This window comes from Schistosoma haematobium, chromosome ZW (assembly GCF_000699445.3).
Source record: "Schistosoma haematobium chromosome ZW, whole genome shotgun sequence".
NCBI lineage: Eukaryota > Metazoa > Platyhelminthes > Trematoda > Strigeidida > Schistosomatidae > Schistosoma > Schistosoma haematobium.
The window spans coordinates 11,467,666-11,493,690 of NC_067195.1; the positions used below are offsets into that span (position 1 = coordinate 11,467,666).

At 35.3% G+C, this 26,025-nt stretch overlaps 1 protein-coding gene across 1 annotated transcript; it reads right to left on the reverse strand.

Moving 5' to 3' along the window:
• Nucleotides 1-6,263: 6,263 nt before the first annotated feature.
• MS3_00002773 (uncharacterized protein) lies at nt 6,264-20,216 on the reverse strand. Its single transcript, XM_051210401.1, has 5 exons — nt 19,930-20,216; nt 15,872-16,231; nt 12,980-13,528; nt 9,685-10,715; nt 6,264-8,607 (listed from the first exon to the last, which is right to left on the reverse strand). The coding sequence occupies exon 4, from the start codon at nt 10,571-10,573 to the stop codon at nt 9,698-9,700; it is 876 nt and encodes a 291-aa protein (XP_051070388.1). The 5' UTR covers nt 10,574-10,715; nt 12,980-13,528; nt 15,872-16,231; nt 19,930-20,216; the 3' UTR covers nt 6,264-8,607; nt 9,685-9,697.
• Between the last annotated feature and the right edge of the window lie 5,809 nt (nt 20,217-26,025).

Here is a 26,025-nt window from a genome sequence, read left to right on the forward strand (position 1 = left end):
AAATGCACAAAAAGTAAGCGAGTACTGATGAATATTGTGGAGAATACCTTCGTGATACGTAAGACAATTTAGTTTGTAATGTTATTTTGTTTTTAAATTGGCCTGGTTTATCAATTATTAGAAAAATCATGGGCAACTGTAACGTCAGAAATCTGTTCAAAGGGAACGACAGTCAAAATAAATATTCGAACCGTGGCAATAACAATGACAAAGACCAATCAAGACCAAGGTCACTAGAACAAGCTGTAAGTCATATGCGGAGAAATTCGAATAGCTCATATCTATCTGAAGTCTGTGTTATTTAAGTTGTTCAGAAGAACAATTAATTCATTACTGGCAAACCATCCAGCTTAGAAAACGAAACTCCAGCAACAGTCATTCACCTGAGTTACAAATATTGTCCACAAAGTCTAAATCTACTAAACATTAAATTATTTTGAAATTATTGTATTATTATCATTAAAGGGTTGTGGAGATTGCTGAATTTCATTGAAAGCATGAATCAATCAATGTTAAACCACCATTGAAAATGTGGAAGCACTAAATGGTTATTTAACCCTTGTACGAGACTAATCATCTGTGAGCATCTACGACTATGTACGGGGGAGTCGAACCCAGCACCCTCGGTCTCACGCGCCAACACTAAACCTCTAAACCACTGAGTCAGAACCCAACGGTTTAACTACAATAAATGAAATTCAACAATCTATACAACCTCTTACTGACAGTTATCATGTGCTCGCTAGTGACTTGCAACAAATAGAAATTTCACGAGATCTATTGAGAAACCATGACCGGTGGAGCTAATTCGTGTCTAGAGGTTAATCTCTTGCGTGCGGTTTTGTGAGTGTGCACGATTGGGGAGTTCCATACTGGGACGAGACGGTTATCCGATGCATCCAACCTTTGAATGATGGTCTAAAATTGATAGATTTATGGTTCCAATGAAATTCATATTATTATTACTAGCGCGATTGGTTCAAGCGTCAATTGTCTTATTGAATTAAATTAAGCAATTGACGTTCAGTTCATGAAGCCATTAACAGTGAGTCAGCATAATGTTATACAAAATTGTTGATGTTGAGACGTATGAGGTGATCCTAATCTACTGTTTTTTAGAGGTACTGAATGATGTGATTCGAAATTGGTCTCGTCGATAAAAATGTACTCATTGACTTTTGCGTTCAAGCTTATTATTAGCATAATTCCCCCAAATTTCACCTACCGATTTCATTTATTTCATCCGAAATTCATATTTCTTGTGTTTCGTTATAAAAATATCAGTAATAATGTTGATGTCTCTCCATATGATTCTCTTTTCTCATTGTACTAATTTGACTTGTGGCAAGTAACTGAATAGGGGTTGATACGAATCGATATAAGGAAGAGGATAAGACTGGGGGAATTATTTAGGCACCAGTCACAAATTGGTAATCATTCAACCAATGACTCGATAACTATATCGAGATTACGCCGAATTTACTTATCTAGTTAATAAACATATATGAATATAGTAAACTAGGCAGTAATTGATATAAACTTAAGGGTATCTTTACAATTTATCATGCCAAAAGATATAACTCCATTGACTAACAATAAAATAGATTATTGATCTGCATATTTGCTTCTTCCCGACAGATACGAATCTTTTGGTATCTACACTCGTGTATATTATTACCAAATGCTTTATTATCAAACTAATATATGTATTTAATAAATATTTCTTATAGGGAAGATTATTGACAAACAGCTTTTTTTGTGTACAAGATTGTTCAACGATGATAGTTTGTCATCCAACACAAGATGAAAATGAATTCTTCAGATCCTAGGACGTACATAGTATATTCATATTTTTGAGTGAAATTTCAATGATCACAATATTTCAATCGATTTGTTATTCTACACATACTAAACAAATGTGAAGCTATTCCTAGTTTTCCGTGATTTATAATTAATATTGCTTTTGCAATAGAAACATACATATATCTTTGCAAAATCACCAAAATTAATAGAACATATTTTTTAAAATAGCTTTTACTGCATCAGTGTAGTATTAATTGCAGTTTCAATTTCTTCCTATAGAAATTAGTTAATTCTAATATATTATGGTATTTAGTTTTTGTTGTAATCGGAAAATTTAGTTATCGGTTTATTACTTTCAATCACTCGACCACAGTTCTTACTTCAATAGTTTTTTTTCGTTAGCAATTCATGATTCACATGATCACGTAACATGTGTGGTTCCGTATTGGATTTTTTATAATTATTATGATAATGAATGATAACTAGTGTTTTATTACAGAACTACTTGAACTACAGATTTTAACATATGTAAAGCGTTTGTTCTTCTATTTTGCAAGTTCTTGTTCAAATATGTGTTTGATTACTGTTCACTATACAAGAAAATGCACGAGTCCTTTGAGTGCTCGGTAACCATCTATCAAGAAATCTTTTAGACTGATTTGTTGCAAGAAAGTAATGTCAGTCATCTTAACAGACGAGCTATGGAAAAAGACAAATGATCGGAGCTACTTGTTTGTAATCAGTAGTATAATTTAATCCACTAGACGGAATGGTAGGGTGCAAGATCGAAAATATTTTGATGTGAAATACTTTTTCAAAGACCACACACCCAGTCTTCCTGTTATATGCACAGAATAGCGAGTCTAATGGATGTTTAATGAAGAGGAAATTAACATGCAAGAGGACTAGAAGTGTAAACATAGTTTTCGAATTGAAGACTGACACAGTCGTTGTTTTTAATGTTTGAAAAAATAACTACGTTGAGGTTTGAAAATGCTTATTTTTAAGTAAAACGGTAGCCTGGAAGAATGCAAAACTGGTTCAAAATTGTTTATAAATGAGTTTGTTGAAGTGAGGATAAAATGTAAATGAGATATTTGAACTGAGTAAATAGATGATGAAGAACAGGTGGAACTTGATTCAAATAACCACACTGTGATGAACCTAACGTTTGATGTCGTCGAGAAAACTCAATATTGAAAAACAGATTTAGCAGGATTGAGTCTTTTACGCCGTAACTGATTTCAAGCCATGATCAAATTGAAAATCATACGACTAACAGTAAAGTCTGTAATATATATATATATATATATATATATATATATATATATATATATATATATATTTATATATATTAATCTCCTATGAGGAGATTCACTCACCAACTTATAGTACACAGATGACATATTTCAGTTTTTTGAAGACATTAACCAAATGCAGCTTCTTTAATATATTTAGTAACAATGAAAGAATGTTGAAGTATTTCTCTCTCTTCAAATGAAAGAAGTAGCTTTAGAATTGACCTTGGTTCAAGAATAATTCTACCTAAGAGTAGTTAAGTGTTCCAAAACTAAAACTATCTCATCCTACCACACATTCAAAAAGCTTCCTTAGTTTATGAAGTTGGCAAGATATCTGTCTAAAAACCAACGGGTGAGTATTCTGTGTAATACTTCGTTCAGGAAGAAAGTTCGTGTATGTTGCTAGTATTGATTGGTGGGACCAAATACTGAGTAATTCCGAGTGTAGATCTGGGGTCATAGGTAAATGTTCTTAACAAGTATATGTGTGATCAGATAGTTCGAAATGTACTGCGCTAATATATCACATAATTCGTCTTCTTATTACATTATCGAAATGCAGTAAATCGGATGATGAAGTAGAGAATCGTCATTTCATGAGACAATAACCAATAACTGAAAAGGGGTTTTATGGCTCAAAATTGGATCCATTATATCATTCACGTTCCCTTAAATCTATGTTGCTTATTTTATTTTATACATATATCGTTTTTGTGCCTAATTCCTTCCGTCCGAATCACACCCTTCGTGCCTTGTTTAAAACTATTATTTTCAGTTCTTTGTTGTGCAATTTGTCAATTTCCTCCCATTGTACTGATAAGATGTAGTTTCCTACATGTAAAATTTTTTGCGAGAAATATATATTTATTATTTCAACTACTTTCAAGTTTGTAAGTATGCATAAGCTATACGTAAAACGAATATGAGCTTTGGGTCCCGAGACAAGTTTAACTACTGTCTACTTCAACAAAAATAATTCCCAAGAAATTATAAAACCACAACTAACTCCAAGCAGTCGATCTTCAGTTGCTATAACAACAATCCTTCACCGGTTAGTATTCAGCGTCTGAATAAAATGTCTACAACCGATATTAGAATTTGAGGAAAATCCATAAATCACTGTAAGTCTCATTATATTCAAAAAAATTTAATCACAGTCATTCATTGTATTATTGGTTTTCTTTTGGGCTGATGAGATAAAATTAGAAAGTTACAATAAACATACTCTAACTAAAGTAGATCCCAAGTGTACTCACCGATAATGACAAAATAAAAATATTATTTCTAAGGGAATAACAATAACAAGTATGAGCTTTTTTAACATTTTAGTTTATACATCGAAAAGTTCAACTCGCACAACATTAAACGTTAAAATTAAGTTGAAAGGAAAGTAGAAGTACCCAAAAGAACAGAGTGGCTTCATAAATAAATTTTTAAACACTATAAAATACTATATCAATAGACACAGGCCCTGACAGGTTTACTCCTGAGATTTTTAAGGATGTGGTCCAGTATTAGCAGTGAGATTAACTGAGGTCTTAGGTAGAATTTGGGAAGTGGACATAATCCCGTCTGACTGGTCTCAATCACTGATTGTGCCAGTCTATAAGAAAGGACAAAAGTCCTCTTGTGACAATCACAGAGGAATCAGTTTGACTAATATAGTGTCTAAAATATTAGCTTCGATAACACTTCGACGCCTAACCAAAGCTCGTGAAGAACAGACTAGAGAAAATCAGGCTGGTTTTCGACCTGGACGTGGTTGTATAGATCAGATACTCACACTACGTCAGGTTCTAGAACACAGACACACATTCAGACGCCCCACAATGGTAGTATTTCTCGACATTAAAGCAGCATTCGACTCTGTTGATCGTGAGGTTCTATGTCAGTGTTTGTCACTGAAAGGAGTACCAAAGAAGTACATTAACCTTATAAAGGCTCTCTACTCGAACACAACGGGTCGAGTGAGAGCTTATGGTGAACTGTCATCAGAATTGATCACCTCAAGTAGTGTTCGTCAAGACTGTCCACTCTCTCCATTCTTGTTTAACTTTGTTGTTGACGTGCTTTTAGAGATAACACTTTCCTCACCTAAATTTCTAGTTGAACGTCTACCAGTAGATTCACTTGTTGACTTAGAATATGTCGATGGCATAGTTCTATTTGGTGAAGACGCTGACAAAATGCAGAGTCTTCTGGCCACTCTAAGCAACAATGCAAGCATGTTTGGGATGCAATTCTCCCCTCGAAGTGCTAAATGTTACTTCAGGATTGAGTTGCATCGACACCCGAACTAATGATAGGGAGTGAAGTAGCTGAGCGTGCCGATCGCTTCACTTATCATGGGAGTCTCATCAGCCCTTGTGGTCTGGTGTGTGACGAAATCTCAGCATGGATACAGAAGGCTCGACCAACTTGCGTCATTTATGGCGTAGGCGAGATATCCGTCTATCAACCAAAGGACGTGTTTACTGTGCAGCAGTTCGCTCCGTCCTACTTTATAGGAGTGAAACATGGCCGGTAAAAGCAGAGGATATTCGCAGGTTACTAGTATTCAATCAGTTGAGATGGCTGGGATGTGTTGCGTATGCTCAACTACCGAAACCCTGAATGACATGTCTCAAAATCGTTTGCAGTGGCGCAGGTGCATCCACTCTTTGATCTCTCCCAAATTCTAATCTGAATTCTTCATGTCCCTTTTTTCTCTTCCCAAATTTATTTCACTGGATTATACTCCATGAATAACATCTTCGAACGCTAATCTTTCCGATTACTGCTTATACTTTTACTATCTCTACCATTTCGGGATTTAAATCGACAATTGTATCTCTGTGCTAATGTGGTATGGCAACCCGAAATGGTGTACGTACGTACGAAGTTGTACGTTGTTCCTCACTGACTGACTGATATCAATGGATAGTATATAAATAGAGTATCAACATTTGGATTAAGCTTGCTCTGGAAACTATTACCAAATGTATATTCACAGTGATCTTAACTGTCACGATTTGAATTGTTCTTATCACAATACGAAATGAGTGAATGAAACGTAGATTGACAAAATATCTATGCAATGATCCTAAGGCAAGCGAAAGGAATTGTAAGAATATCAGTCATAGACACAACATAAGATACTTTCTAGATTTGTCATCGAGACTGGGATTAAAGTTAGGAGTTAGCAAGATTATTATTGCGATAGAGTGACTGGACGGCAAACACCAGATAATCTTCAGTTCCGCACTATTCATTAAATGATTTCACAACATATAGATTTCAGGGCTCCATCTCATAACAATATTGGAAAAGTCATAACGAATTTGAGGATGACAAAAGCGCCTAGATATTGAGTCAACCTCAGGTGTTTTAAAGGACCAAAACCCACGATTACTGAATAAAGTGAGTGATAGGTTAGCCAGGGTTTCGGAAGCTGGACATAACTCAATTCGAATCACTTTGGTCACTGATTGTTTCTATCTTAAAATAAAATAACAAGAATCTTGTGACAGCTAGAAAATAGCTTTTGTAAAATCTTAAAAATAATCCGGGAACGCAAAACCTGCGTATACACATCCTTCAACGGGCCTTCAAAGCAAGAAGTTCGTGCTGACTCAACTGTAGCTGCGTCTCATGGCTCGAGTTTTATAATACCTCCACTGAGGGACTAACCAAATAAGGACTCTTTTTCCCAAACTTCCAATCAAATCAGACATTACGATGAAGTCACTGATTTTTGTTCATTCATCCTATTTTACCCACTTTGGTTAGGATTTTAAAGACGGAAGTTTGCTTTACCCAAAGCCCGAACACCATCTACTCCATCACATTAGTCCATGAGCTATTTAGCAGGGTAAAAATTGTCATTTCGTAAGATTTACGCGATAACTGTAATCATGATTCAAAAGGCAGTATTCAAGAAATAGTACAGTAACCCAAGTGAGTTCTTTATGTTCAACTAAGTCATGATCAATTTATCACCATATATTCGATACTCTCTAATTGAATTTGCTTTTTTTCTAGTTAATCTTCACTTCTTGTCTTTTAGCTTATTTCCTATCCTTCTGCAGATATAAAATGTGGCCAGCTGAAGAACGCAGTCAATTTAATTAGAATAGATAAATTTTGTAGAAAACAAGATTGACGTCCTCACAACTGAACCTGTCCAGTATGAGTCAATCAATATTTCTTTTTAGTCCCACAACACAAATAAGCCTGGTTGTTACTAGACATCAATTATTAAACCCTTCAAGCAGACATTTCCTGTGCTTGGCTTTGAACCACACCACAAATGAGGGTTTGTGATACCACCCGAGCAAAATAGGCAGAGGGATTCGAACCTACTGGCTAGTGTTTAGAAATCGGACACACAACCATAAGCCCATCGCCCATATATCTGTGGAGTTACCGTTTTGTATAAGACGCAACAGTAAGACGAGGTAGGTTTGACAAGTAAGTGTGATTATTAACATAACTTTATGTGATTTTTACATTAATATTATAATTACAAGTTTCCACTTGGCTTTGAAAATAAAAAACAAAGCTCATCAGACGTTGAGCAAACAAGAGAAAAATGAATCCAGTATAGTTACTCACTATCTAAATATAACTGAATAATTATGACATAAATGACCAAATAGATCGAACACATATAACACTCTCACACCAGTCGCTGTCTACAATATCACTAATTAAATGAATAGTGGTATTGTAGTTTAAAAGGAAAGATTCAATAGTTAAAGCTCTCACATACGTTTACTTTTAAGGAAAAAGACAATTACGACATCATGAAGCTAAGGAAAATAATGGTGAAATAATTACGAAGAGACATCACAAGTGAAAATAGAAACTTCGTTATATATATCATGTTGAGTTTGTAGGCTTTGTTTGCGAGAGTTAAAAATCTCACCAAGAAGATGGAAATTACGTAGGTTCTATGAATTAGAGAAGGGACTATTTGGGATTATGTATCTATGTATGTTGTTTTGGTCTGAATATTCTGAACAATAAAAAATATACGAATAAAATTTATTTAAATATGAAATAGAATGCATTGATGTGAACTCTGTATGAATGAGAAGGTGGATCAACAGGTAAAACTTCCAATCAAATACACGTTCACAATGTGACTGAATGAATTACATACATGTATATTCAGATTACACATTAATAATTAACAAGTAGAATTGCTAGAAACATAGTCACAACTTTCAATTATCTATAATGTATGCAGAAATATATTTTTAATAGATTATTAATAGTCGTAGTTATGAAATATACGTAATTATTTATTAGATCATATTTACACCATGATGTGAATCCAGAAGGAGAAAGAAAAAAACATCTGAAAAGTAGCCGTTGTTGCTGCCAGTTTGTGGAGATATAGTGTACAAGGAATGACACGTGAGTTACAGTGTATGCGGCAAACAATTTTACAGATTAACAAGCATGAGTTAAATATTTTCATTTCTTTTTAGTATTAATACGGACGACAAGAGAAGGTGAACTGTTGTAAAACAAACAAAGTACAAAAAGCGTGAAAAAATTATGTAAAATAGTAGGATCATCATGTAAACAAAACAACATAGGGAAATATATTTGAAATGATAATTCTGATGGACGGAAAAGTACTGATGAAACAAAACAGTTCATTGAACAGTGTCAATTTTGAAGAAAGATGGAGTCGGATTTTCTATCTACAGGGTGTAGAATAATATAATTCGAAAGCAATATAGCATTTACGCTTCTTTGACAATGAATAAGTAATTAAACGAAATTATAATAGAATTGGTAGATGATTAGATGATGTAATTCTTAAAACGTGAAAAACTAGTCACCTTGATATCGAATTGAATAAATTACATTTAACATAGTAATTGATACAACTTCAAAATGAATAATGAGAAGTTATAAAAGATGTATTCCAGATTTTATATGGTGTTCTTATGATATGCTGCTACATACCTTTAACAGCAAACTAACATTTACAATAATGGTTATCTGTGACAGATAGGTGATAGAAGACAGATAAATTAGAAAATGTTTAGAACATCACTAGAGTTAATGGTACCTTTTTCTTTATTTATTTCCTTATGAAACTTTGGAAACTGTGATACTGCGTTGTAACGTAATAAACAGAGGATAATGTGGCCATACAAAGTCACTGCCTCTAATTCAACTAGTGAGAATCCCCAACCGATGTTACCACATTTGGATATTAAATAGTAATTAGCTTAACACAATTAACCTATAGCCCAATACCCTCACTGCTGACACTTTATGTAACCTGAAAATAAATGAAGGTTTTAAACATTCCAAAAATCAAACAAAGCTAGTGAAAAACAGGTTCATGTACAGCTATTGGGCAATTCATATCGTGCCAATAGCTGATAACATCCAGATATGCATAGAGTAGACTGTGATTATGAATTCTACTTAAAATATCAATGCTTCAACTTCAAAGAAACGTATAGTGGCAGTTTTTTACTTAAGGATGTAGGAATTTACGCTTTTAAGGAAAATTATCGCTAAAAAGGTAAACGGTAAATATATGATTGGGTAAAATTAGTTACGACAGGCTTACCTACGGCTTATGTTTATACACTGTCTGCAACACCTAGTTTACTTAATGAATCCTGTTCGAAGCGTCTTTGAGCCTCTTGTTGTCGTTGATAATGTTGTTGAAGCTGTTGTAATCGAGAAGTAGGTCCTGGTGTTAAACGTAAAGTTGGTGGGAGAATAGGTGGGGGATTTGATGAATTCGGAGAGGAGTGAGGCTGAGAGTTGGATGAAGTAGGGAAAACAGACTGAGATATTTTGAGAGATACGCTATCTGAAGGAGAGCGATGGTTGGAACTACTGACAGCTCGTTTACCTAGTTGCCATGTTCCACGACTCTGATGAGCCGGCTGATTCCAAAGTGGAGTCCCACTTCCAGAAGTGGAGCTTGAAGAGCTAACAACAGTAGACATAGAAAACGACAAATTATTTTCTGCAGCAAATGTTGTAACAACACCGGTGGCAGAGCGCGAGTCATCACGTTCGAGCAGGCTTTTAAGTAACTGAGATGCTGGATTAGTCGCTAATATTGACTGGTTTGAGTTAGCAAGCGCTAAAGAAGTAGCACACAAATTGCGTCGAATTGGAATTGATGAACTATCATCAGTTAGGTTTGATGTGCCGATGTCCATGATATAAGTTCTGCTAGTGGTTACTTCGCAAGGTAAAACAGTATTAGCACTAAGTGGACCAGGTCTATACATGCCAAAACTACTACTGGATACTGAAAATCTACCTAGTGCTGCGGTATTCGTACTGAATGGAGGTATGCTGAATCCTGGTGCAGTCGGAAGCATGACTGGTCTATCTGATTTCGGTAAAATTTTTCTAAAAGAGTGATACTTGTGGACAACTGTTCTTTTAGGCGGCCCTGAACATACAGAAGCATTTGTAGAGGATTGGACAGTGGTCATAATAGGAATTCCACCCGAACCAGAAAAATAGGAGATATGGAAGAGGAAATGAAGGGTTTGCCTGACAGTAAAAAGTGATCACCAACACTTTCATTCGTTGACGCTCGCGGTGTAGAAAGACCTTGACCAAAAATACGACTACCTGAAACGGAAATCGGTGTGATACAATGAGATCAGATCAGTTAATGTTGAATCTCGCGGATGTGCGGTAGTCTATGTTACCATACCATATAAGCACAATATGAAATTGACAAAATGTATGGCAAAAGAATAAAGTAACGTAGTATCAGTAACAATAAGAAAGACTAAGTGTTGAGAATATGCTTCAGAACGATGCAGTGGGAACGTATCTATGAAGAAATGCTGGAATCCAAGATGAAGAGAAAGATAGAGAGTGAATGTATCTGTGTCACTGAGAATTATTCTGACCCATATCATCCAAAGTCTCCAGCGATCGATCGCGATTGTATCGTGAACTCCAACTAGGTAGTCTACTGGTACCAGTATAACTCACATCAACAATCATGATCTGATGCCATATATCAGTTTGGCAGCCCCTACCTTTTAACCAGCTTATTTATACACCACTCAAACATGCTCCCGTTGAGGTAAGTGGTAACTGAGCATGTGTAAAGAGACAATGAGATACTCAAAAATAATAGCAAAATCATCAACTAGAGGATATAACAGATAAATACCTTTCCTGTTTATGAAGTTCGTAAATAATGTATCAATTCACGTAGTCTTATAATACTATTTGTGACTTGAATAAAAATATCTATTGATAGAGAATTTTGTGTCAACACTCACACTGTATGATACATGAACAACAAACATAATTTATTGTGTTAGTTTAGTCTAAACTTCAATAAATTTTAAAAAACATAGCTTCCTATCTAAACTGCGAAACAAGAGAAAGACTTGAAGATAGAACTGAGTAGTTTATGTCGACAAGTATAACATTTAAACTCGACAGATAAAATTGTTAAATATGTTAGAAAGTATTTACGGTGAAAGGTAAAGAATCACACCATATATCCTATACAACTAGTCAGATACAGCACTTTTTAACTGAGTAAGCAGATACTGTTATCAGACTAACTGTTATACCGGCTGTTTGGATATCTGTGATAAGTTAACTACAAGTAGCATTAGGCAATTTTCGTTTCATAGAAGCAAATCTTTAAACAATGATCAATTTGAGCTGAAAACAAGATAAGGGATATAGTCAGTTTCATATTTTTCAGCTACAATCATTTAAATAGGAACGGAAAGATATTTTCTTTTTTACTTAATAAACATGAAAGTATGAACTACGTAGCACTGAACAACACAAGTTATATAAAAATAAATTCTTATTCAACATCTCCATAAAAAGTTTACCTTAAAGTATATTTAATTCCTTAGCACACTGAAACAAACCAATGAAGTAGTTGTGCTCACAAAACTACTGATTGATTTGTTTCTTCCACACTATGTTCTGTACCCGACCTCGGCGTTGCTCACTTGAGTAGGTTATATTACTTAAATGGTCACGTTTTTAGGTCATGTAACAGAAAAGAGTACACTGATAGCCTGTATACATGACACAAACCACACCAAAATACACGTAACTGAAGTAGTTCGGTTAGCTCGAGAAATTTTAACAAAACTGCTAATGTGCCTAACCACATACCATTCTGTACTGTTAAATAAAATATTATTGGGGATCGTTCCTAAAGCATTATCCGACAACTTACAGATGCAAATAACTTAAATATTGGTTTTTTTAAAAGCCATTTTGTTTGACAGGACTAAACAGTTCCAACTTAGATCAGAGGGGCATCAGGTAAAATATGAGTGTCTAAAGACCCGGGTGCAGAAAAAGGTACCACTGGAAGGATGGATATATCAAAGCTAAATAAAGGTAAGTGAACATCCTGAAAAACTAATACAACCCACTTATCAAACACAAGTTTACGTACCAGGATTTAGGTCGAATTGTGTGACGGTTGATGACACTAACCGATCGCCTAAAGAAAAGCGAGCAAAGTCGGATTCGAGAGTGCCACTAGCCAGTAGGAACCCGAGTGCTTTAATCATTAGGATAAGCCACTTGAGGACTAGTGATTTACGGACGTGATATGATCTGCACCATTAAATTAGGAATCAGATATGCTGCCAGACTAGAATGGATAGAAGATGGACCAGTATCCCAGAAATCAACCTAAACTTGGAGTCAAACTGGGAATAAATATTACAATCTACAGAGATAATAACGAAATTTAAACTTCCTAAGTACTGAATAACCTACAGATTCCAGTCTCTTAAATTTGGTGACCGAATAAAGTAGTGTTTTTGTTATTTGTATACTAATTGTTGAGCCAAATTGTATTATACTACTGATCTACTAATTACTCAACATACCTGTATTTTGGTCTGCTTCCGTAAAACAACGAACTGTAGCAGGTGCTAAAGGATTAAAACATTGTGATGGCAACCTCAAGCTGCCAGCAAGTGTTGGATTAAAAATAGGACGTCCAATTGGCCAATTTATGCGAGGTGATCTCATTACTGAAGGGTAGTGAGCACTCATAAAAGGAAGACCTTCTGGTTCTGAAGATATAGTTGTTGGTACACTAGATAAGGCGCTGTTATCGAAAAACGATTTGAAGTTAACTTATGAGACGGTACAGAAGAAGACTGAAATGAAGTAGCAACAGAAGGTTCATACATTTTCGTAACGTTTTTGAGCTCGAAATCTTCCATATCATCATCGTCATCATCATCTATTTCAAGTTTTGGGTTACTTTTATGAGCAGGGTCTTGATTTAAATGCACGGGGAATGGTCGAAATTCGGAGTTAAGCCCAGAGGTGTTTGACAATACTGACGAGGTGTATTGAATGGACTGCTGAGATTGTTGAAGCTGGGAAGTTTGTGGGCACCGTGTGACAATTGCTTCTGATTCGAGTGACTAAAAATCACAATTTTTCCAACTTTAAAATGCGGTTAAAACGGAATAAACTGATAAATAACAACAATAAGTTGTAAACAACCAACAAACTGGGAAGCAAATGAACGAAAGGACGCACCTTTCTAGAAGACTCCGTAAGATTTGACAACAGCTATTTTGGTTTATCATAAGAACCTAGAGTAATAAAGGCAGTCGTTAACAAGGCATTGAAAAGCCTAATCAGTACAACTACCAATATTCATTTGTGCACTTATATGCAGTAGTAACTACATATTGTAAATCTAAAGTCTTTATATGACATGTGACAAGAGCTCGTATAGGGATGTTAAGCAGTTAGATTTAGTGATATTTATCACGTTAAACAATGAACATATGAATACTTAAATTTTGAATATAACAAAAAACTGAAAATACTTTCGCCGCATTTCGATTCCAAGTTAACTCTGAATCAATAAAATATCAGATTTTGCTTGTGCATATTCCAAAAAACAATTAAGGCGTTTCGTTTAGTCAACACATTAAAGGTATACCAAGCAAAAACTGTGAAACCTGAAGACTAGGCTAATTCATCAACGTATTTCATCCTAGTATAGCATTATTTATTACACTGAATGACCATAAAAACTTTGAAAATACCCACTGAATACTTCAAATGATCACTGTCATTCAAACAAATTCGCTCAAATGATAAAATTGAGAACCATCTTCTAGTTTTTGAAGTATCGAGGATTGGAAATGCACAGATGAAGTGATAGTGAAAGATCCAAATTAAGCACATCATACACTCATGTGTTATACTTCATTCACTTGAAATGAGAATGGTTGAATAAGTGAATAATTGCGGTTAGCTGCATTAAAAAAATGGGTATATTGATCATTTCGTCGAAGCCTTTCGTGTAGATCTATTAGAAATCTTACGGTAATTACAGCTTACGTTGTCCTATATTATACTAGCTGTGTTCAGTAACCATTCAATCGAGGCACTATTACTTACAAACCAATTCACGAAACACATAATTCATAATGAATACTAGGTGATGAACAACGTACACCAACTGGAATCACACTAAGGAGGAGTCCCTTTTGCAGCACGAAAACCTTGCAGATGATAGATATTAACATTAACAGCCACTGCCAGGAAGTTTCACTCACTGCCTTCCCGCAGCCAGTGTGTTGTTCATGTAATTGAGAGGATGAAAACGAATGTTCGGCGCTTTAACCAGTTTAGTAGATATGGAGGATTCACTTACGGGAGTTGGAAAACCCCAATTCTAAACCAATGGTGCACATGGGTTCCAGGACCTCGAGGGAACAAATGATGTATGAACCTATTGTTGGTTACCGTCTACCGTGGGAGCGTATCTCCTAACGTTGCTCCGCTGCTTTGTGTACTAAACCTCTAGGTCAAAATTCGGGCAGTGGCTCCCTAGGTAAACCATCTGCTTCGGTTTGGGCGCCCCGGCAGTATTCTGGCCCCCACACAAATCGAACGACGAAGTGTGGCGCATATACATTTGTCACCTCATTGTATAAATGTTTGTGTTTAAATAAATAAATAAAAGGTTTAATACAATGATTTGTACTGACTAGAAGTACATAATTTACAATTTTGGAGTCCATTGAAGTCGAGTTGAAGATTATGCTTAAGATGGCGTGAAAAACCCTAACCTCAAAAATAGTCTAAGGAATAACCAGACTGGAAACAATGTGGTGTTTGTGGTGAAGATTTGACAACTCATTATATAAAATATAAAACCTTTAATATGTCAGTCAGTCAGTGAGGAACAACGTAGAACTTCGTACGTATGTACACCAGTTCGAGTTGCCATACCACATTAGCACAGAGATACAATTGTCGATTTAAATCCCGAAATGGTAGAGATAGTAAAAGTATAAGCAGTAATCGGAAAGATTAGCGTTCGAAGATGTTATTCATGGAGTATAATCCAGTGAAATAAATTTGGGAAGAGAAAAAAGGGACATGAAGAATTCAGATTAGAATTTGACATTAGAATTTGATATGTAAAACCAGTTGTCTGATATGCTACTTGCCTAAATCTTATTATTTGTGATAACCGGAAACCCCGAATTCCTGAGTACTTAAATTCATTTTCTAAAGTGACGCAGAAACATTAACCCACCAGATGAATAACTTTTAGTTGTTTTCATGGAACCAAACTTTAACAGTTTAGTAGTATATACCGAGACAAATTTACATCTGATATATGGATAGCATATGAAATGAATGCAAATTACTTCTCTTGTAAATGATTCACAAATCATTCGAGAACATATATTATAGATAGTAACATAAAATTAAGGTCTAAGAATTTTACTACTTACTTGTGACTGATTTTGAGAACGAGCAGGTAGATATATGGGAGACTGGGCCTGTGATGGTGTGTGAGAAGTGCAGCGAGGAGATTTGGAGTCTCTTCGTTGAATTGGTCGCCCAACCTCATCATGAAGACGTTTCAATTTGAGCAGTTGACTTGCACTAAGTGACGTAGCTGGTGTTTGGGAATCATCCATACCTAAAATAGCTTCTTCATCGTTGATTGAATTTGCGGCAGCAAAAGTATATGAACTGGCAGCACTGACTACGTTGTATGGAGTGCTACCTAAAGGGCACATATCCGTACCGGATGTGATTACATGATCCAAACTTTTCATATCAGTTTCACTAGAAATCACATCTGACAACTAAAAAAGGAAAAAAGAAATAAGACTAGTAATTCTAAAAACAACAGACGTAACCAGAAGTTTACAGCTACTGACTTGAGAATAGGTGAAAATGAGGACTTGGACTACATCTACCCAGTGAAGACAACCTAACCGGAAAAAATTTCAAATCGCATAATAATTGATGCTGACTGAGAGAGCTAAAGTAACGAGTTGGTAGTGTTTCAAGTTCGCGAGTCCTACAAAGTTAACATACGTTGCAGAATGTCTTTTTAAGTTATTTGAATCATGGTAATCTAACACAAACTCTCTCAAATTATCTCAACAATTGACCTTAAATTAATTATTAATCAAATAGTTCGTTCATCCAAGTATTCGGTGGATTATTAAGTGCCATTTATATACAGTATGTTCAATCCCCTAAATAATACTACTTGTTTAGTGTGCATTTATAAGTCGCGAAACATCGACTTTGATTTCTCGATTCCTGTCGTTCTTCCAACGGTTAACCAACAGTCGACAGGTGGTAGGCATTGTGACAGATGATTCACCTGCAATAGCTGCTGCCATCATGCAGGTGTATCCCAATGCTCACCATATCTTGTGTCGCGTCCACCTTGTTCGCAATGTTATAAAGAGGGTAAGTGTTTCGTTCACTAACCTTAACCCAGTAACCTTAATTGTAGAGGGTACGATCAGAAGTGATACAACTATTTTTTCGCCTGATGTTTACTCAAACGGTTGAAAGGTAAGTCAAAAGCAACATAACATTATTTTGTAGTTTTACCAATGTATTATCCTTGATCGAAATATCGGACGGAACGTTTGCCCGATATGTCAGAGACCACCTATTACCGAGAAAACACAAATGGTCTACAGCTTTTCGACCATCAGGAACGCTACTTCAACTCAATAATACGAACTTTGTTGAGACAAGTCACCGAATTTTGAAGATGCATCAACTGAGTCGAAAAACACCTGTGCTGAGATCTATTTTTAGTGTGCTACTTCGCGTTGGATATTGGATGGAAGCAAGATTACAGAAATATACATCAGATTGCCGGGTAAAAGCCAATATCGGCCAAGAGCCAGCAATCCGTGGACTTCAGGAACGACTGACACCAGCTGCATGTCAAGTACTGAAGCGGCACCTGCGCACTCCTATGACGGAGTTTGTAATGTCTGTTGACTTATTCACGGCTGTGGACGCAACAGGGACTTACAATGTACACCGTGATTCCATGCGCTGCTCCTGTACATTTTCCATTGAAAACGGTTTGCCATGTCGGCACATATTGGCTTACTGTACACACAGTATGGCTGATGTGAACTTACAGTCAATTTGTGATAGGTGGTTACACTCTGATACTTATCTGACTCGTATTGCAGTTGAGAATTATTTCCCAATGCAATTGAGCCAGCCGAGCATGAAGAATACAGTGATTGCGTTAATCAGGCGACTGTCTGAGGAACAATGCAGTTCACTTTATAGCCAGTTTTATCAAGAACTTCACGGTAGACTACCACCAACGCCGTTGAACTTACAGGCTGAACCGCAGTTGTACACTAGAACAAGCATGTCGACTAACTTTACAACGCCGTTGATGCATCGAGGAAATGTCGATATGGATGAAACGTTAAGTAACGACGAGGATGACGTAGTTTCTATAAACTCAGAAGAGTTAACAGAACGGGACATCCAAAATGAAGAAGATGAAGAGAACCGTTTGTGTGACATCTGTAATCTTGCACAGCCGCCCTATGAAACTGGTGATGAAGTGGGTTGGGTTTTCTGTCCTTGTGAAGCTATGTTTCATAGATTCTGTGCTTATGACCCATCACCGATGTGTGGCGCCATTACCAACTAATAGTTTGGACGTCCCACCGCGAGAACGATTAAAGGCCCTTTTCAGGGCCACCCACAAATTGATTTAAAGGCATTTTTTCCAATATTGTTTTTGTCTTTGGCAAAGGTCAAGTGATTAAGCACTTTTTAATGTCGAATGCATTTAGATATACCTTAGATATTAATAATCGATAAGCGATTATCGCTCATGTATTCGTAAACTTGTTTCTAATGTATAATACATATAAAGGTTAAGAAAACAGACAAGATTTTGTCATTTTATGAACACTTATCTAATAATTTTAGATGTAAAATAATGTAATTACCGTTCATGTCTTAGTAACATATTTGTAAACTATCTATTACTAGTACATTTTAATAGGAATATTTTAAAATAGTGAAAATCGTTATTTTGTCGTTTGGTGAATAAATTTATGATGACATTTATTAGTGAATATAATAAGATAGTTACAAAGATGAATGTGATTAAAGCTCATGGAGAAGTAAACAAAATTGAGAAAAATATCTTCCTTATGAATAAGATACTGACATTATAAAACAAGTTGAAGCCGTCATCATTGAAATCAGTAATCTGATTAAAAGGTCATATAGTAAGTGTTAAAAGGAATAAGAATATTATCCGTTTCATGAATACAAAATGCAAGAATTTCATATTCCAGTTTTATATTAATAGTACCTGAAACCAGAACTAAGCGTACGTATGAATTACGTCCGATCGTCAACTAAGCCTTCATTGTTATTCATAACCACTGATTATATCAACATATTCATTTGCACACCCATATAACTATTAATTACTGGTACAATCACACTATACAGTTATAAGTCCATAATTTCCATATTTTATAAAGGCCAAAAATATGTCATGGCATTAATGAATTTGACAATGTAATGTATTAACAATGGTGAACGTTTACATCTGTTACGACATATATATATATATAGTTACAAATTGTAACATTTGCAAATTAGAAAGGTCATTCAATAAAGGTCTGGATTATTTGCAGTAAAGTGTTCAGTCACAATAAGTGGAAGAGCATTATAGGAAAATTTAAAATGCAAAAAATTTTGTGTCAATGAAATGCATAGTCTGAGAATTGAATCTTGTCAATTGACATAATAATAATAATAATAATAATAATAATAATAATAATAATAATGATAATAATAATAATAATAATAATCATAATCATAAGGAAAATAAATAATAATAGAATTGTAAATGTTCATTGATACAGTTGACCTTATTCATATTTATACGTTTAAAGTCGATAGATATTTGCTGAGTCAGTCAGACGACGTAGGCTTGTTCATTTACACTTCATGAAACTGATATTTCAAATGCTTGTCAAAAATGGTTACATTCATAATGTCTAAATATAGTTCAGGTTTCATATTACGGTGGTTAACAATATTCACACATGACTGATTAAACATACTAGTTTTTATTACGACCAAAAAATTAATTTTAAAATACAGAACTGCAAATAATTTACAAGTGAACACAATAAACCCTTTCAATGGACTTTTAAAATTAACCGCATTGAAATCTAACGTTTTCTAATTCTCATTAAGAATGACCATTTACAAAAAAACGTTCACTAAATATTAAGTGCCTATTTCGGTTAAATTTATTACTACATTCATATACTGTCAAAGTCAGTTCATTCAATGATGGTCTACGGTTGCTTCACCTGAATCATAAATATTGCAACTAGTAAGTTATCATGATGATTTATTAATATGTTGATTTGTTTCTCGAACTAACAGACCATGTGTTACCAAAAAACCTATGCATACACTTTAGTGATAATTTGTTTATTAATTTGGTATTAAAGATTTGACTACCTACCTTACTCAGTAATCACTATTATCAAATATTCAAACCGGTTTTCAGTTGTTTTTTTCCAAAAACTTTCTTTTTATGTGATATATATAAGTACTCGTGACATTAAAATTGTTGATCGGAAATCAAAAATTTATCCCAATACGCATTCAGTGACAGTAGGATTGCACTTAAGTTAGTGTTTTTTTCTTAAAATATCTAAATTTCTTACAAGACTAAGATTACACAAAAAGATTTATTCATTATCGTTAAATTTCAAATTCAAAAATCAAAATTCTGACATCCAATCACAGCTCTAAATACGATTTCAATTTCAACTAATCACATTGCAAAGATGAACAGTTTACGACCAATTACAAAATTATTAAAGGTGTCAAAATGTTTGTTCATTATCACTTGAGCACACACCTGCAAAACAAGTACACCAATCACCGATCGCTAAATTTTTCTTTGACACCATACATTTTTTTACAAATGGGTGGTAGGGAATCTTAATTGCCGTGGGCAAAATGTCAACCCCTCTCTTGGTTCTCACGTCCTCTATAGTCCTCCTGAACGTTTTGTTGATGCAAATATGGTCGATTTGGTTTTGTGTAGTATGATCCGGTGAAGTCCATGTGGTTTTGTGTATGCGTTTATGTGGGAATATGGTGCCGCCTATGACCAGCTTATTGAAGGCACACAGATTTGCAAATCTCTCACCACTTTCGTTTCTTTCTCCCAGTCCGTGTCGTCCCATGATGTCTTCATATCCAGTGTTGTCCGTTCCAACCTTGGCGTTGAAATCTCCCATCAGAATGGTCAGGTCCTTTTTTGGGCACTTCTCGACGATTGACTGCAGCCTATTGTAGAATTGATCTTTAGCGTCTTCATTGTAGTCGTTGGTAGGCGCATAGCATTGGATGATGTTCATTGAAATGCCCTCTTTCTTTGTTTTAAACGACGCTTTGATGATCCTTGGTCCATGAGATTCCCATCCTATAAGTGCATTTTGCGCTTGTTTGGACAGCATCAATGCAACTCCTTGTGTATGTGGTGCATTTTCTTCTTCATGGCCGGAGTATAACAGGAGCTCTCCTGTAGTTAGTCGTTGTTGTCCAACTTGTGTCCAATGTGTTTCACTGATCCCAAGTACCTCTAGGTTGTATATTCTCATTTCTGCAGCAATTTGGAAGGCTCTTCCGGTGTCCCACATTGTACGAACATTCCATGTACCTAAATAAATGGTCGCTCTGGTTGTCAGAAGGGGCATCGGCCTCGTAACTTCCGAAGGAATTCGGCTTTCATCATGAGGCGTCATAATCCTTCTAAACGAAGACCTTCTGACTCCCAGGGCAGAGTTTAAAAGATTTGAATAATTTTTTCTGGTTAGCGTTTTTTTAGCGAGTTAGTTTTCTACGGGATGGGGACGCTAACCCCATGCCCAACCCTCCTCCTTTATCCGGGCTTGGGACCGGCAGTAGCCCCCGGAGGGACTCCAGGCGGAGTTAAGAACTATGAGTACTAAAGAAGTAAGTCCTATCATTGTCGTTAAATTGGCCTTAATTATTATTATTATTACTGCATTTTTCCCGTTACTTATGTCTCATATTCTCATTATTTTACTCATAATTGCTCATGATATCATTTAATTTATTTCTTACACCTGTGACATTTAATGACCTGTAATTATTGTAGCAAAAACATTTTAAACGAGCAAGAACAAAGATTCTAGCAGAATAGCATGAATTCATTTTCATTTTGTACGTTCTCGTCAGCTGCTTACAGCCTGAATAATATTATCCGACCTGTAAATATATACCTTATATGAAAGTACATTCTACAACATTGATTGTGACAACAGTTCAAAGGGCTAGAAACAAGTGATTACATAATGGATAGATATTGATAGGAATGTAGTGAGTAGAGCTCAGTTGATAGAATAAGATTATTAATTTGGAAGACAGTTGAAATAAAATTCAGTGATGTAATAAATGTGAGACAGAGTTTAAAGAAAAAAATTAAAGATTTGTATCCGGTGTAAAAAATTCTATTAAAAAGATTTAATAAATATTTCAAAATAACCATAAGTGTGAATCGGTAAACTGTATTGGACATTTCATGAAAATAGATGCATACATACATACCAAAAATAACTCTTTACTAACGCATTTTTAATTCTGTATCAAATTATGCAGTCAACTGTAAGAAAATGACTGATAATTGTGTGTGTTTTGTAAGTATAAATGCTTCAAGAATACATTTACTATATTAAATATTTGTTGTTCAATACTGTTTGTGTGTGTACTTTCACATCGACATCCTTATTAAACATTTTGTTTTACCTTCAGCCGAACTGTAACATCATCTGTCTTTTCATCTCTCGTCGTTTATTAGACAAAAGAAAATGTTCAGTAAACATTACAAATTATTCAATTAATTGTGAAATGATACTCCATGTATCTACACTGGCAACTCATAAATCGATGAAAACTACAAATACTTCTTCCATCGTATTGGAATTTCAGAAGACATCACCTTACCTATAAGTGTGAAGAATGATTAGATAAAAGTATACTTTGGGGACGAACCAACCACAATAGAAAACCACATTTTTAGGTTTTTGAGCAAAATTTGAATATCATGTATAACGAGCTGTAGAAATAGATTTGCATACTGCTCAAAAGGTTCAAAATGATAGAGAAAATTTAATTTAGCGATCACAGTGTAAAAACGAGAGTGTTAAATGTGGAAAATGTACGATTCCGTTTCTGTACATAGTGTATAGAAGGTAAATCGACACTTTCACTAAATTCTGGCTCTAAATCCTTAATACTGAAACAAGCTTTAACTTAGTGGCACCAAATTTTATGGACGAAGTAATCAGATGACGCCTTTTACATTTTTGATTTAAATTTATCTAAATGGCTACAGTGCATTTTTACACTGTAGCTGATGTCAGTTCTTGATGAAAACCTTAACAGTGAACCCTAATCTTAACCCTAACTAGGGACAGTATGAAGACTTACAAATTATTTTGTATTCTTAGAAGTGTTCGATATTATGGTCAATAAATATCCATAAGAACGTGTTTATGTTTTTTCCGATTTACAGTTAGAATAACCTGTAGAAGACATCAATAATCTTATTAATTGTGTAAAATCTGTTTATACTTTGCAGTATTATTGTTGACCTTTTTATAAACTATCCATTTATGAAAATTAACTCATTTTGTAGTGGTTTTTTTGAATCTTCCCATTGATATTTAGGACTGTAATTGATCAGTTCTTTATTGGCATACCAATCCAACTAATACAAAAATCAATTAAACTTTATCCCATTACACAAGCTGTTGGCCATCCGGAATCAGTAGCTAAGTGGATAACGCGATGGCATTTGAAGCGAATGGGTATCGGAGTGAACATCAACTTTGGGATACAGGTACATCCAACTGACGAGCTCCAAATAGGAAGAGACGAGACTCCTGGATTTCACTGCTAACCACCACTCATCACAACTATTAAAGTTGTTTATTGATTAGCTGGAAAATAGCTAGAAATTTGAGGTGGTTGTTTTTAGCACGTTCTTATCACTGTACTTTCGCCAAATGATAATTTACCGAAGGTACTATTTTATCTATACTTTTCTAACCGAAGTAAATCTATAATTAATGATTTATGCCAACCGATCCAACAATAAAATGAATTAATATCAGATGGGTTTTTGTGGAGATTGTAGTAATTTCAATGGTTAAGATCATGAGTCAGTTGAAGCTAGACCACCATGGAAAACCTGTAAGCACTGGACGGCCGTCTCGTCCTATTGTGGGACTCCTCAGCAATGCGCATCCACGACCTCGCCCCCGTGAGATTCGAACCCAGGACCTACTGGTTTCGCGCCCGAGCACTTAACCACTAGACCACTGAGCCGGCACCCAACGGTGTTAATGTCTAACTTCAACTAATCCACGAAATTGAGCGACACATTCACCATTGTCTTCAGTGAGTTACTACCTCACAACAGACCTAGTTGAACTCAATTTCGTGGATTAGTTGAAGTTAGACATTAACACCGTTGGATGCCGGCTCAGTGGTCTAGTGGTTAAGTGCTCGGGCGCGAAACCAGTAGGTCCTGGGTTCGGATCTCACGGGGGCGAGGTCGTGGATGCGCACTGCTGAGGAGTCCCACAATAGGACGAGACGGCCGTCCAGTGCTTCCAGGTTTTCCATGGTGGTCTAGCTTCAACTGACTCATGATCTTAAACATTGAAAATAAAATGAATTATTTATATAATAATACTTTCCGATTAAGTAGCAGCATAAAATGAAAATCCTCAGAGTGATGAACACTTTTAAATTATCAGTCAACAGATTACAACGTTAATTTGTAATTTAAGCAATGAAATATCAGTACGCTAATTAGAAGTATTTAAAGATGTATACTATTGAAATTTCAACAGATATATTTTTAACAATGTTTAAGGAAGTCTAAAATATTTGGTAGATTTATTCCTATCAACTTAAAATGTTCACGAAGAGATCAAAATGAGATTGTATGATCAGATAACAAGGTGTGTGATGGAATCGAGAACTCTTCTACAATTCATCTGCGTCTAGTCGGGACAAGTGACAGTAATTTTTTGAAATCCCGAATTAATAACTAAGATAGTATTCGCTGTTTACATAAAGCTTATTCTATCTAAATACACGTCCTCAGTCATTGATCGGGTAATAAGTGAAGTTTGGTAATATTGTAGTTTCCTAATAAATTGTGAGCTATGGTAATAATTGAATGTCTCAGCTTGAAAGTCAGGTGATGTAAATAAAACAAGTGTTTAAATTCTACTTTTCTTCTCACTTGGTTGAAGCATTTCACTGTGTAAAAGGAATTTTCACCCGATTGTAAGGCTCGAAAATTCTATGAATTGATTGAAAATATGTGTTATTATTACAATATGGATTGAGTCAATTGTGCTGATTGCGACATATACCTTAATGTGATGTGATTTACATGATCGACTGACGACCAGTCAAAAAAATGTGGTTTATTAACCTGAAGACTCAGTAAACGGAAAGCCCCAAACTTGGTCAAAATATGAGTCATCTTATACAACAAAAATTATTAGCTGTAGCTGTAGCTCTTCTAGGGCTACTGCCCGCCCCAAGCCCAGGTAAAGGGGGATGGTTGGGTGTGGGGTCAGTAACCCCATCCCGTAGAAAACAATCTTGCTAAAAAACACTAAGCAGAATAAACAATTTATACCATTTAAAATCTGACCTGGGAGTTGAAGAATCTTTCAGAAGAATCATGACGCCTCATGGTGGAAGCCAAAATTTTTCGGAATCCACGAGGCCTATGCTTCCTCTAACAACCAGAGCAACAATTTTAATAGGTATATGGAATGTTCGGAAAATGTGAGAGACCAGGAGGACCAGTCTCACAACAACGGAAATGATGAGATATAACTTGGTGGTTCTCAGAACTAGCGAAACCCATTGAACCCAAGCTGGACAGCAAAGGATAGATTGGGAAAAGGCGCTGCTGCACTATTGGAAGCCTGTAAGCACTAGATGGTCGTTTCGTTCTAGTGTATGGCTCCTCAGCACTGCGTCCATGAAGACTGCATTGGATTCTCGCATGCAGGATAGTGGATGAGCACTTCTGAGGACCAATATACTGGGACAAAAGGGTTGTCCAGTACTTCCAGGTTCTTACTGCTAGCCTAACTTAGACCGGTTAATGATTTCAGTGGAGTATGGATATTGTCTAAACATATATATATATACTACTTTGGTAGTATAGCTCGTTCGAATAAATTGTGATGCCGAATTTCTTTATACAATCTATGACAGACAATTGTTTTAACAAATAAACGGAGAGGAATAGATGAATAAAATAAACTGTTATGAAAAAAGTTAAATAACCAAGGTAACACAAGTTGGAAAAGTTTCTTAGTGTTTTCCGTAGAATTCTTTTTATTAGTTATACTGTAAAAAAAGAAACAGAAACTAATTTCTGAAAAATCATGTATTTTTACTTAAGTTTAATGTTGAATACTGGAAATTATATCGTTTTTCCTCAGCCGTCTGACAAATTATCATCATTTATCTGTAATGTACTATA